Raw genomic sequence first — 15,514 nt, forward strand, 5'->3', positions numbered from 1 at the left:
TAAGAAGAATGATTGTAGAGAGATACAGACAGATAAATACCTTGCTTTTTTCTTGCTGAAATTCTATCTGGATGTTTGTTAGTTTAGTTCGTAGCTCCTCATTGGCAGCTTGCAGGGCTTCCATCTCCGTGTCAGACTTCTCTCCCTTGGCACGACTTTTCTTTGACATAATTATTTTTGAACTTTAATTTATATCTTTTTTCTGCACACAGAGCTATCAGCTATTGCCTTCTGCTTTTAGCGTTTAAGACTGATGTAGTATTCAACAAAATCGTTTAAGCAAATCTCTGCCATCGTGGGAGCAATGTCTCATGTCCTGAAAGAAACAAAGTAGCGAGAAGAGGATTAGTGGGAAGAGAATTCAGACACAGGGCTGAGGCACACTCTACATCCAGACTTAACACTCAGTTTTAAAGTACACTGAACTTCTTTGATGCACATACTACATTGCACAGTGTACTAGACTTTGAAAGAAATACATTAGAAAAGAAGTGACACAGTATTTAACCATCTCATCTAAAGTAATCTGATGCCCACAGGAGTAAAACTCTTTACAGTTATCATGAATGCAACATGTAAACAGAAATCATCTTATTCAACACCTGACTTGGTCCATGCTCAGGACTCACCAAAAAAAAAACAACCCAAGGACAATCATAAATTAACTGAGGGCAGTGCTGTTTCAGTGGGAAGAGTTTATTTCCTGTAGTGAGAAGAAAGTGTTTCTCACCTTCATGTATCAGTTAGATCTAACAATTCTGTTATTCAGTTATCATCAAGTCTCACAGCATCAGGACACATGGAAAAGGTATCACCAAAGTTGAAGAAAACAATATTTTAAGTTACTTCCTTAAAATATCACATACATAAACTTATTACATCCAGGGTCAACACTGATGGAAATGTTATCAGAACATGAAAGTATTCAACTTTATTTCCATTCCTCAGCATGCCTTTAAGCTTAAAAATCAGTCAATTACCTAAATGAGCTTTATGTACTATTCAAGGAGAATATCAATAGCAGACAAAGAACTCTAATTCCAATAATTAGGAAATCTCACGATTAGTTTTCTTCATGAGTAGTTATAGCAGCTTAATCTGTGGCTTTCCCCCCCCCCCCCCCCCCCCCCCGCTCTCCCCCAAGCACAACCTGGTGTTCCTTGGAATAAAACTGAGCAACAAGTGCTTACAATACTGAATTAGTTTTCAAAACCACATCCTCTGCTTATTTGCAATGTCTGCATAATTTTTGTCATTAAATAGCTAACAAAGCAGAGAGGCTCCTACTTTAATACTGAACTACATCTCTGGGGCATTGTATTTCCAAGAAAATTGCTACCAAATTGTTTCAGACAATAAGGTGTTCTTTATAACCTGCTCCTGCTTGGGAGTTTTGGAAATTCTATTGGAAAGAAACTGCATTCTTTAGCATAGACTTCAAGAGGCTTAACAACTAAGACCTCAAATGTGCTTAGTAAAACACTTGGTGAGTTCAACTAAAGACATAAGTTTTAGTCTCTTCAACTTTAAGAACTAATAAACAGCAACCAAGGAGGTAAATATCCTCAAAATCAGACAAAGTATGAACAGAACCTGGGAAATTTGAAATGTGGAGTGTTTTGCAATTACCAAATAATTATGATTACTTGAGAGTAAGAAAAGAAGAAACTTCATAGTGTCTAGTGAAAAATAACTCCATTTAAAGAAGTGTAGGTCTTTAGAGCTGATTCTGTACTGAATACTCAAAAATAAGTGGAGAGTTGTATCGTCTGAGAGTAGGTCTTACAGTAAAAAAAAAACCAATAATCAAGAGGAATAGTAAGAGCACCCATAATCTCAAGTAATTATTGTCAATAAAATAGCATGGTAACAAAAAACAGTTGACTAAATAGTGTCACCCAAGATTTAGCATTCCAGTCTTGATTCAGACTTGAACAATTATTATTTATCTTCAACATGATTTTTGAAAGGTGAAGATGTTAATGATGTTAATGAGTCAACTCATCAGGCCAAAACACAAGTACTGGGGAAAGGCTGGGGGGGGAAGCATCATTATGTAGATACTTTGCCTCCACATATATAGTGGTTTGGGTTTTTAATTTTCCTTCCCTTTTTCTCTCATAATACTGTGAAGCCTACTGTGGGCTACCCATAACCCTTATGCTTTTGACTACAAGCTGTTAAGTGCATTCTTAGTACAGCACAGTTCAGAATATAGAAGGAGTTTAAAATAAATATAATTACCCTACCACCTGACAATACTAACTGCAGTAGACACAGGTACAGTATTAACTTCAGAAGTGACTGCCAGTTCACCTATGTTATAGTTTGAGAGCCAGTCATAATCAAGCAGTGACTGCATGGGAAAGACAATTTTTGTCGCTACCAATGCCGAAGGCACATCTATCACAAGGTTCAGATGACCTACATTTCCTGCTTCAGTTCTCAGTTCTATGTAATAAAAAGTGACTGAGTGGATAAAAGCAAAAGCATCTCTGCAGGACACAAAATAATATTTTTCTCAATCAAAAAAAAAATCATCAGAATAATTTTCTAAGCATGTTGTAGACTATAGCCAGTCATTAGCTACCTGCAGAGACAGATCTATTTCTATAAACAGCAGAGCTTCTTTCAAGGCTTATTTTAAATCCTATCTTAGGGATTCCACTTAGGGACTGCAGTTTCCTCACAGTGAAACACTTTTCTAAGTGCCACTTGTGATTTTTTTTGGTGAATAAAAACAAAGACACTTTTCTTGGTAACTAACAACCCTACATTCATTTTTGCAGACTCAGCCTGCAGTCCTGAGCTGTTCTTGCTTATAAGCACTCCACATTAAAATCTAATTTCAGATCTATCTAGATAATGAGGATAGCAATTTAAGACTACTTCATGGACAACAGAGGTGTTAAGGCTTGATGGAATTTGGTTCTATCTGCAGGTTTACCACAGGTTCCCTGTACGACCTTGAACAAATTACTTAATATCCCAGTAAAATCATGATTACACTTGCCTTACTCAGAAAGGTATTCTGGGGACTATATTGAAATATGAGAGACTGCATAAGGGTTATGACAAATGAAGCTTATGAAAACCTAGCAAGATTTTACAACTGTTAGTCAGTTGTAACTATCAAATCTAACGTCCCACGAAACTACAATTCCCTCACGATATCTGTTACCTTCTCATAACTGATTTGATTGCCAACCAAGAAGCATTGACATTTCAAGTATTGATAGTTGAGTGAATGCTCATCAGATGGAACAGGGTTTAAGTCTCTCTGCTGAGTAATGCAGTTGCATCACCTGGGATAAAATATTTAAACCAGTTATTTCAGCCAGACAATAGCTTCTTTCCCCTCTAAGCTTCCTGAATTCTGAAACAGAGCTGTGCAGCAGTGTAAAACTACAGCCAGTAAAATGCACAGCTAGATACTAACACAGCAAGAGCCTGGAGACAAGCTTTCATTTCTTTCTCAGCTTAAAGAGGACAGTGACAAGCATGACAAAGCACAAAAAACGGCACAGAGGAGAAACTCTGTGAGCTAAAGACTTTCTTTGTGTAACCATCCTCCACTATACACAAGCTAAAAATGCTTCACCATCATGAGAAGACTACTGATAAAATATGCTTCTGGTAACTGCCAGAAAATTTGATTCAAACCATGCCAGGCTTGTTGGAAAGGTTGTTGCTGAGGTGGCCACCAGGAGTAGAAATGGGCTTTCTGAAGTGGCTTAGAGTTGAATGTGGTGCCATGAAGACTTGCAGAAAATACTTGCATGTATCAAAATCATAGCTTTAAGGATAGCATCTCTCAGAAAAGTCACTTGCAGTCAAAATTGAGCTTTCTATCAGACTTCTGTTTAATTCATGGAGAATTTTCTGCACCACTATTTATGTAAAATGCTGAGTCCTTTGAAAAGGTTGAGTTTCAGATGTTGAGACAATTTCTGTACTTCATTCTTCTTGAAATCAATGTTTCCACAATTCTATGCATAAAACATTCCTCTTCTCCTCACATGTTGTCATAATCAAATCACATTATCCAAGCTATTGAATATTCATAACACATTGCTCTGACTTATTGAAGTTACAAATTAATTGAATGGAAGAGCTGAGAGAAACAAACAAAGAGCTAGAACAACCACCATAACCATGGGAGAGTCTATTTATCAAGCAAAGGCACCAGCTATTACAAGGACAGTATATCCTAAAGAATGGTCAACTCTGCCAGCTTCACAGTCTCTCACTGCAATTTATTGAATGCATGCCATGTAGGCTATAGACTTGACATACTTCATACCTTTTTCTTCTATCCATGCTCATGTATGCCTATGCAAGGAGACTCATTCACAACAGACTGAAGGGCTCAAACAGCAAATCGTATGAGACATGTTTCCAAGGTGTTAGGAAAGTTTCCTTAGTTTTCTTAACACCTCTTTCAAACTTTCAGCACATAGAGGAGTACTTCAGATGACTAAGTGAAACAGTCTTATCTCAACATGACCATTACCAGCCACAGACTTATCTAACAGTAAAACGCCTGTGGGAATTCTGCCAGCAGCTGTACACAGCTTTCAGCCACCCAAATGCACTACCTTGTTAGATGTGCAAGCAAGAGAAACCACTCAGACACAAGAATGATATAGGACACCTTTTCTGCATCTGATGCACAGATACATAATCATATGGCAGGGAATGTAAGTATGTAGAGAGGATTAGTCAGCACAAATGGATTGTTAAAGAAGGTTAAGGAAAAAAAAAGTAATTTAGTAACACCAAAGTTTATCTAAATTTCAGTTTGACCAGTTTAAAGAGAGATAAAATGCATCAGCTTTGGCAGATTTCACGATCACTTAGCCAAACAGAAGAGCTATTTAAAGGAAAAGTGCCTAGATCAATAGCCAACACATTTCAGCAATCCCAGTTTTCCACAGGAGCACCCAGTCTTTGTCTAGAGCGAAGTGCCTGCTGATCACTGCACAATGTGACAGCCCCATTCCTGTACTGTTTCTGTTTACAGCCCTGTCCTGAGCAGTTTGTAGGTGCCCCAGTCTAGTCAAATAATTACAACACTGATACACAAAATATATGACTAACCAAATAAGACAAATAGGGACCAGATATGGGAAGTTTTTTCCTGTAGCACTGGATAAATTCATAGATTCATCAAGTGGTTTGGGATGGAAGGGACCTTAAAGATCATCTAGTTCCAAAACCCCTGCCATCGGCAAGGACACCTCCCACTAGACCAGATTGTTCAAGGGTTCACCCATATCCTGGTCCTGAACACCTCCAGGGAAGGCAGCCCATAGGATTAAATCCCTCTGCTCAAATGTTCATAAACTAGTTCCAAGCAATAGAAAACTTTCTTATAGATAATTTGCACATGACATAATCACATTCCAGAATACATTAGCTCTGGTGAATCTCTTACACTTTGTGTGTTTCATATTCACTATGCAGAGTCAGCTAAATAAAGCACTAAGTCTAAATCAATTTGTTAATCCAGCTGTACAGCAACAGGACAGACTAAATAAGAACAGGAGGGGCAGGAAGTATCTTTATACAGCATTCTTTTGAGATTTAAAAACAAAAACACATTCACCTTAGCAGAAAGAAAAATTACAATATTAAACAGCTAGTTTTAGAATCCAGCATTTTAATTCCTTTCAAAATCAGCACCATCTCCTTTCTGGTATTGTTAAGTAAATATGAAAATGATTTCCTTAGATAGATCTATAACCAAAGCTCCTTGTGCATTTACCACAAAGAGTTAAACCCAGTTGGAAGTAAATGTTGAACTGCCCTCTCAATTAAAGAAAAGAGAATTTAGAGTCAGAGGAGTTTATTTGTTGCCCCCCAAACAAATGTAGTTACCATAATTATTCTCTATAGTAAAAGCTAATGGCATTAATGAACACTATATTATTACAGATATTTTTCACTCTCTCTGCTCCTTTATAATGACAATTAAAGTCTCTGAAGCATTAAAATTAAACATACTAATGAACTATTAGCTGTATTTGAGTGTCATAGAAGACAAGCAAATACTACCCAGATGAGCCCTAAGGCATGTTCTGAACCCTACATTTTTCACTTTTTCCTTCTTTGTGAATTTCCCAGTAATGATCATGCAGTCTACAGCTGACACTTGCCCTCTTAGACTGACACTTTACCCTTCCATTCAGAAATGACAAGTGCTAACTATGCACTATACCAAATATAATCGCAAACCTCACAGGCACCAAAGACACAACAACTTCAAAATGTGAACTGCAAAATATCCATGGAGAAAGGATATTTCCCAAGTTACTGCTGCTTTCCTTTTCTTTCTGCATTACATTTTTTGACAAACCTCAACTATATTTGCAACATCTTCCTAGATAAAATATCATTCCTGAGTGCCAACAGCATTTTACTGCAGTATGGATGGTCACAGAGAGTGGAGGTTTCCCATTTCCCCTAATATTTCTAATCCTAGTAACCACATCATGCCTGCAATTCCACTGCAGGAGTACCACAAAATGGAAAAGCCAGCAGTTAGGCGCTGTGTGAAACTATCACCTTCACCATACTTCCCAATAGCAAGAAAATGCTTCTTTTCCCCATATAGAAGATGGTCCTTGAAGCAAATAAAATATTGTAGTGGAGTTTTATGCATAGTATATATAGCTGCCTTCTGAATAACCCAGCTTGTGCACACTGTAAGTACATAAAAGTCAACAAAAGATTGGGAAAGTCTGACAAAGGAGCTTGGCATCCAACTGAGACCAAAGCAATAAAGTACTTTTTTTTCCTTTATTAGTGGTGACAAGTACAGCTGAAGTAAGAGAGTAAAGTTAGCAAGCATATGATGAACATAGGACATGGAGCAACATTCTGTGCTGCACATTTCAGATGTCATGGGCAGGGGGAGAAAAGTTACAGAATTAATTAAGAATTAATAAAGAACAGTCATGAGTAAAACAATGCTCGTATCATCAAGAAACTTATTCACTGAACACAAGGAGTGTCTGTGTAAAGAGAATCACATTCAAGTAAAGGCAAAAACTTAGCATGAACTTAGTTTATTTTTCTGCCAGCAAAATCTGGTTGGGTTTAAAAATCTAAGTACAAACCCAAATTAAAATATGAAGCTTCAAGTGATACTACCTCTGTTGAATTGATAACATCACATCTGTATTGTACATTTAATCTCCTCCTACCCAACAAACATGCTGGCAACACACAGTACCTTTTCTTTTGTCCACTGGCTTCTGAGGCAGTTGTGTTTGATTTTAACTTGAAGAGGTGAAGACTGAGCAGCACCAGTAGGTAAGTCACTGGGTATGTTTGGACTGGGACTCTCCACAACACAGCTCCTAATTCTGTTGGCACATTCTCTTTTCCATCAGCAAGGAGAGATTTCTGAGCAGTATTAGTGACATCATCTGTTAAACAAACAAACAAAATATGTAATCCAAATCAGGTCTGAGTAACAGAATGCAATGAAACAACATTTACATAGGCCAACAAAATGCAGCAGCAGAAGCTCAGGTAAAACTACAAATGTGGCATCTTTTTCATATTAAAAACACATATACAGAGTCTAATTCATGGTTTTCTTTGCTAGATGATCCTCAATGGAAACAGGATGAAAGCTGCTTAAACCACTTGATGATTAGACCAGGTCAAGAGAGACCTGTTCCAGAAAACTATAGAGCAGTCAGCCTCACCTCCATCCCTGGAAAAATGATGGAGCGGCTCCTGTTGGAGGGCATCTCAAGGCACTTGGACAAGAAGAAGGTTATCAGGAGTAGTCAGGATGGATTTACCAAGGGGAAGTCATGCTTAACTAACCTGATAGCATTTTATGGTGCCATAACTGAATGGGTAGATACAGGGAAACCAGTGGATGTAGTCTGCCTTGACCTTAGCAAGGCCTTTGACACTGTCTCCCATGACATTTTAGTGAGCAAGCCAAGCAAGTGTGATGGAAGAGCAGACAGTGAGGTGGGTTAGGAACTGGTTGCAAGATAGACTTCAGAGGGTGGTGATCAATGGTGCCAGGTCCAGCTGGAAAGCTGTGACTAGTGCTGTTCCCCAGGGATCAGTGCTGGGGCCAGTCCTGTTCAACATCTTCATCAATGACATTGATGAGGGCACAGAGTGTCTGCTCAGCAAGTTTGCTGACGACACCAAACTGGGAGGCTTGGCTGATACAGCTGAAGGCTGTGTGGCCATCCAGAGAGACCTGGACAGTCTGGAAAGCTGGGCACAGAGTAACCAGATGAAGTTCAACAAGGAGAAGTGCAGAGTCCTGCATCTGGGGAGGGATAATAAACTGCACCAGTACAGGCTGGGAGGTGATCTGCTGGAAAGCAATCCTGTGGAGAGGGACCTGGGGGTCCTGGTGGCTAACAAGTTAACCATGGCACAACAATGTGCCCTTGTGGCCAAGAAGGCCAATGGGATCCTGGGGTGCTTTATGAAGAGTGTGTCCAGCAGATCAAGGGAGGTTCTCCTCCCCCTCTACTCTGCCCTGGTGAGACCCCATCTTGAATACTGTGTTCAGTTTTGGGGTCCCCAGTTTAAGAGGGACAGGGATCTGCTGGAGAGGGTCCAGCAGAGGGCTACAAGGATGATTAGGGGACAGGAGGGCATGGCTTATGAGGAGAGGCTGAGGGACCTGGGGCTTTTTAGTCTAGAGAAAAGACGACTTAGAGGGGATTTGATAAATGTCTGTAAGTACCTGAAGGCTGGCCAGAAGTGGGGGACAGGCTCTGCCCACTTGCTCCCTGTGATAGGACAAAGAGCAGTGGGTGTAAGTTGCAGCAGCAGAAGTTCTGCCTCAACACAAGGAGGAACTTCTTTACTCTAAGTGTCACAGAGCACTGGAACAGGCTCCCCAGAGAAGCTGTGGAGTCTCCTTCTCTGGAGACTAAGGCCTGTCTGGATGTGTTCCTCTGTGATCTGCGTTAGATAGTACTGTCCTGCTCTGGCAGGGGGGTTGGACTCTGTCCTGGAGTTTGGTATACCCCAAAATCCCTCTCCCTCTGTGGTCTGAACGGGAGAGGAAAAGGCACAAAAAACCTGCAGGCAGGAGGGCAGGGAGCAAAGGCTCCTCCCGGCACGAGGGGCGCCCCGCGCAGTGCCCGTGCTGGAGTCGGCCTGGGGATTGGCTGTGCTCTTCCTGCCCAGGCAGCGGTAACTCAGCTCCTGGTCTAGGAAGAGTATGAATATTGGGGGGCTTCCCGCCTTGGGATTCCCGCCTGGATGGTTCCTGCAGAAAGAGTCCCCTGGCGCTCCGAAGGACAAGCTCCTGAGGGACAGGGCCGTCCCTGCTTTGGAAGCTTCCCACCATAAGCGCCCCCTTTACGCAGGCTTGATAGGCCTTAAGGAGCCTCGGAGGTCTTCTGGCAGAGAGCCAGCGGCCAAGCATCTGGCCTGCCCTTTCTCTCACACAGCCTGACTCACCTGTCAGCAAACTTTAGGCTCAGACTTTTCCCACTCCTGACTTCCAAAGTAGTCAAATTTACCTAGGGTATCCTTGTAAGATCTTCTCAATCTGACTGAATCTGGAAATTAAAACTAAATTGATTTCTGTGTATAGTTTTGGGGGTGGGTTTTGGGGAAAATAAACTAACTCCATTTTTCTATACGTCCCTGACTCAGCCACATCAATTCCCTGCCTCCACAACAACGTGATCATCTCCTTGGGTCCCTTCCAACCCCTGATATCCTGTGATCTGTGATCCTGTGACTTAACTCAGTGTAGATAACACTACATTTGCATTCCATTTCAACTTGAGTTACTTGGGTTTTGGCCTCCAAGCTCGAATGTCATGGTGGCCACCTATAATAATTGTCACATACAGACTAGTCATCATGGAGTTTCATCAATATAAAAATCCATCCGCATAAAGCAGTGATCATCATGTGTCCTGTTGAAAAAGAGACAAAACAGAAATGCAAAACCCATGAATTTTATGCTTCTGTCTGTGTATTCTGTAGCCTGTAGAGTGAAGGTACAGATGTCAATTTCTTCTCTGAAAAGAATCAAAAGAGATGCACAAAGCCTCAACATTGTTTCACCTCACATTTCTTGATAAGATTTCAACATATTTTGATTGCAAGGGGAAACAACTGAAGCATTCAAATTTGCGTTGATATGCACCACATGTTAGTTTGGGTAGAAAATTCCCATGTACAGAAAAATCTACTTACAGAAATAAATCTACATGGGGATATCTTTATGGAAAAATAGCACTCTGAAAGATTAACAACTAGAAGAAAATCAAATTCCTTAATGAATATCATCTACTTCACTTCCTAGAGCCTCTAAGCACCTATGGCATCATCTTTATTTACCCTGAGCAATACAGAAAGGAGTGTAAAAGTGTCCTCAGAGTAAGTTAAACTACAAGTCAGTGACTGATTAAAAGTGATTCAGACAAGGCAAACAAACTTCAGCAATGCCTAGTGCATGCAGGGCCATACTGGGCTCTCCAAAGCAGAGGGCTGGCAGGCAACACAGACCTGATCAAGCTCCCTAGCTTTTGGGCAAGAAAACTTGAAGCCAGACAGGATCCCCTGACTGAACAGCACTGGAATATGATTGACACGTCTATGACCATGCACACAGTTAAGTCCTCACAGCCAAAGCTGTGCTTCACACAAACTCCATCAGGCTTGCATCCATCAGCACCAGGCCCCAAAATGTGTCTCCTAAATTACTCCCTTTGCTGGGAAGTACTGCACTCAGTTCTGGTGATTTGTTTAAGGTTACCAAGTCGATTTTGTTGTTAGTGGCTTAAAAGCTAAATCCTCAAGGAATAGCACACCAGTTTATTTGTTCAATACAGGCAGCCATCAAGGCAGTATTTAATGGAGAAAGAAAGAAAAGGGGGGGAAAAGAGGTCTGCATACTCATTTCCTTAGGGCCAAATTCTTTGCTGTGAGAGACTTGAAGAGGATGAAAGTACAACTAGGGCCAGAACACAGCAGGAGATCAAAGTGCTGAAAAAGCTTAGTCAGCATCACTAATCAGCACAGAAGGTTGGGGAAAAAATTAGAATTCCATTTATTTATATAGGAACAAACTTCCTCAGGGAGAGAGAGAGGCAAAGAGCCTCTATTTTTTATGACATCAGATACATCTGACCTCACTCTACCTTCATCGTTCTTTTTTCAATTGCCCTGTTCATAAATATTCCAATATTGTTATTCCATATAAAACATTTTGTTGTTTTCCTTTGGCCTTCAGAAAGCAATCTGAATACATTTGAATAAAAGGGAATGAGAACGTTTTCAACTGTCAACATGTGAATGTAGAAACATCTAAGAGAAGGCAAGAATTTACATGTCAAAAACAAGTAAACAGAGTAACCTGAACAGTAAGAGGAGAGCAAAACAGAACAACACCCACAAGACTCTAAAGAAAAAAAACTCACAACTTCAAACTCGTAAGTTACCAGGCAAGATGTCTACATTTACAAACGTACTTAAGTTTAAAGTTTTTCACAATACCAGTCCTTCTAAATGAGAAATTCTTAAGATTCTAGAAAACTCACTACTAATATTAATAGTTGTGCTTAAACTATCCAGCAAAGCTGGAAATCAATAGTGTGCTAATAGTGTTTTCAGCAAGGTGGCCTCCTTATGTAAAGAAACCAGCATTTACAACACTTTTGAGAGGATAAAACATGATCTAGGAAATGCAATTTCAAGTTGCTGTAATAACAGCATATATAATAAAAATAGTATAACCAAGTGACAATATTTGCTTTTAGAAGAGGATGTTTCAGTGGCATTGCATGCCAATGAGATTATAAAAAGAAAACTAATTGGGAATAAATCTTGCAGAAACCATGGGAAATTTGAAATGTTTAATTATGCCAGTCTCTAGAAGTTGTTACAGTGCTATTCACAACAAATTATTAGCAACCTCTGGAAACCTACGACCCAATAATCCTTCAGTAATCTTCCTACAGCTTCTTAAAAGACACAGCAATACAAAAATAACTTAAAATAATTGGATAGTTAATTTCTCACTTCCAGTAACCGCTAAGCTAAATCTACATCTCATGGCAGGGGGAGAAGGATAAAGAGGTGAAGCTGTTGCTGCAGAAATGTATCTGCTAACCTACAAACAAACAGAACATAAGCCACTCTTGTTCAAATTCATTCAGAACTCAAAATATACCATGAACATGAAAAACTCCTCAAAGAACCACACCATCACAGAAATAATTTGGCAGATGAGATGATGTTTGATAAATTCCTAATTCCACTTGGTGAATGAAAGTCACCAATATACTCATATCCTGTATGTCTGGCAGTACATGCTAAATATGGAAAGTTGATTCAGCTATGTTCTTTATTACATAAAGGCACTCTAGACAAAAGTTCAGTGTTATTAAAGTGGAGGATTTCCTTCTGTTTGGCTGGCAATGACTTGCAACACTTGTTAACACTTCTCAAATAGTTAGGAAAGGCCAGAAAGTATCCATGGATGGTTTGAGGAGTGATTTTTTTTGTTTGGTTGCAAGGGTTGGAGGTTTGTTTGCTTTGTGGGGATTTTTTGTTTATTTTTTAATTATAGATTTAAATACATAGAATTTTTGTTTAAAAAAATCTGTTTCCCACACATTATTTTATCATGCCAGGTAGCTTCATATCTTGGGGAAAACACACATTTAAAAGAGAGAGAGAAAACACTGATAGCTATTGTCCATCCTTTCATTTAGATATCCAGAATAGGCAAGGTGTTCAGATTCTGAGATTCTAGCCAGACCTGTAAATACAGGACATCTTAGTCTACTTTAACTCTTAAACAGAGCAGAAGGTTGGAAACATAAAAGGTGGACAGATAATTTAGATTTCTGCTTGGAAAGCAGAACAGCCTACTTCAGTTCCTCTGAAAACTGGGGTAATGTCACATGCAGTCTACGTATGCAGGCTCTGTGGGCTACAAGGTCTAGGTCTATCTCCTTTTTCCTTTGAAGAGCCTCCACAGCTCAAACAGCAACAGGCAAGGTCCAACCAGTGACTACAGCAGTAGCTTACCATTTAACAAAGTAAATCTGTGCCAGAAACAGTTTACAATACACATCTCTCCATGTCAACCCCTTTAAGGGCTTCTGAGCGACACGATATTGAAAAAGTTCTCTTTTCCTACTTTAGAGAAAAGGTGCACAGCAACTTCCACATGGGTCTTTTTTTTTTTAACCTTGGATGTATGTGCATGGTTTATGTATTATTTATACAGAGACCTCTAAGAAATATATATAAAATATTGCTGTGTAGAGAAGACTAAGCATAAGCCAGCTGAACTGTGTCTAAGGACTGCATCCCTTTTGCATGCTTCCTTCAATAAATTTTATCAGTAACATGTGCACTTCTGCTGATGGTTGCACTTTCCTTGACTTTATTGTTCCAATGTCCCTAATAAATATGGATATTTTGATGCAGTAGCATGTATATGATACTTCTCTTTTTCTGCTATATCTCTGCTGACTCAAGCAGCAGCCTATTTCATCTGGCACCTATTTACTGGCAGGTGTTTATATAAATATACAGTAAAAAAGGAAAAAAAAACAACAACAAACCTGACAAAGAATTTCTCAGAATATTTCAGTCCAGCATTCAAATTATAGATAGTAATAAAATGCACTATTTGTCTTGTAAAACATCATTATTTTATGCTTTCTATTAAGGAAGATGTTACATAGAATCTGGCAAAGAAATTTGTACTTTCAAGTACATCAGGAAAACAGATCAGGTCATAGTTTGTACTGCAAACAATTTTTTTGAGATAGAATCATAGAATCAGTCAGGGTTGGAAGGGACCACAAGGATCATCTAGTTCCAGTCCTCCTGCCATGGTCAGGGACACTCTACCCTAGATTACGCTGGAGAGAGCCCCATCGAGCCTGGCCTTAAAACACAAACAACTTAACCATCTTAACTGAATTATGACTAAAATTATATTTGGTATAAAACATTTTGAGTTGGTATTTCCTGAGAAGAATGTTAGAGGAAAAAAAAAAAAAAAGCATTAATAAGTTTTTACAAAGCAAACAAATTTCAAGCTAGCTTACACTTATTCTGGAAATTGGGTGGGGTTTTTTTCTCTTAAAAATGTAGTAGTGTAAAAGGACATTAAAATAAATAAAGCATATGCTGTGAGAATGAACCTGCAAAAACTAATAGGATGGGGATGGTGGTTCACTCTGCACAGGTGTGGAAATGAGAGAACAGCACTGAGCTGTAGTTAGAGATGCTGATCTTGAACTTTGTGAGCTGGCAAAGTAAAATAAGCTGAGCTATGTTCCTGCTAAGAGGCCAGCAGGAATTTTAAACTCAGCATATGTCACCATGATGAGAACTGTGAGGAAGTCCTTTGTGGAAATGTTAGAAGCAGGTTTGTGCTTGTGCCCAGTCTCCATGCTCATGCTCCTGAAAGGTGAGGATTTTGTACACTTGTATGAACAGATCTCTGAAACATCAGGGGAAGTGTTAATACGTCCTGTATGAGCTGTGCCACTCAGATTGGCTCCATGTCACCACTATGCAGTGTGGCTGTTTTACTGGAGTGTTGCATGTTCCAGCTACCCTGCTTTGGTGTATAGCATGTGTCACTGGGTGTATGCTAATTTATATATGTGTGTCTATATATATATGTAGGAGAGAAATGTGTGAGGAGTGGAAAGGGAAAGGACTTCCCAAAGCCTGGTGCCTGAAATATGTTTCTACTTTTCTTTTTTTTTTTTAACTTTGTGAACAAGATTAGTTTCTTTAATCTATTTGCAAAGGCCACAGTAGCCAGATTTTCAGAACACTCAGATTTTTGCAGCTGGTCTTTCCAGATCCTGCTAGAAAAGGCAGAAACCAAACTTGATAATACAGAAGTGAAGTATAACTTAGTGGATTCTTGCCCTTCTGTTTGCAGGCAGGGACACTGACCTAGCTTTTGTTAAATCCAGCTGATATCAGTGAAGGAGTTAGACACAGTCTTGGGCATGCAATCTTTTAATCAGATCTGAAACACAAGAAGCTATCTTCAAAAGGCCAGCTTATGCTGAGCTAAGAGGACTTGTTCTGGATTTAATTAGATATCTATCACTCAGAACATCTCTAGAAGAAAAGGTATTCAGTTCTCATGGCATACAAAAGTTACTAATATGATGAGAATGGAAAGAAGTGATAAAGTTTTTGTCTCCAACAGGTGAGACAGAATTCATTCCCTCTAGATCATGAAGATTGGAGAGTAAATGAGGCAGTGGGAATATATAATGCAGTATACAAAAAAAACCAACATGTATTGAGTTTGTAGTTTTGGTATCCAATAGTCTTAGAATCTAAAGGTATGGCTTTGGTGCTGCTTTTGAATTGAAGAACAAGAAGTGCCAAAGCCTTAGCTGTTTCTCTGCAGAGCAGTAAAACAAGCTTGTCAGTCTTAGGCACTGATAAATCTGTGGTTGCACAACATATATTGGCCACCTCTTTCAAGAAATGTCACTAGCTCTTT

The 15,514-nt window shown here is 39.4% G+C and overlaps 1 protein-coding gene across 1 annotated transcript in view; it reads right to left on the reverse strand.

The window, feature by feature from the left end:
- Positions 1-15,514, reverse strand: part of JAKMIP1 (janus kinase and microtubule interacting protein 1) — a 182,588-nt gene that overhangs the window by 138,319 nt on the left and 28,755 nt on the right. Inside the window, exons 2-3 of the mRNA XM_064151471.1 lie at positions 7,238-7,433; positions 41-316 (exon numbers count right to left, since the gene is read on the reverse strand). Coding sequence (XP_064007541.1) covers positions 41-169 — 129 coding nt within the window. The 5' untranslated portion in view covers positions 170-316; positions 7,238-7,433. The remainder of the gene's footprint in view (positions 1-40; positions 317-7,237; positions 7,434-15,514) is intronic.

The sequence above is a fragment of the Pogoniulus pusillus genome, chromosome 11 (assembly GCF_015220805.1).
Source record: "Pogoniulus pusillus isolate bPogPus1 chromosome 11, bPogPus1.pri, whole genome shotgun sequence".
NCBI classification, from domain to species: Eukaryota; Metazoa; Chordata; class Aves; order Piciformes; family Lybiidae; genus Pogoniulus; species Pogoniulus pusillus.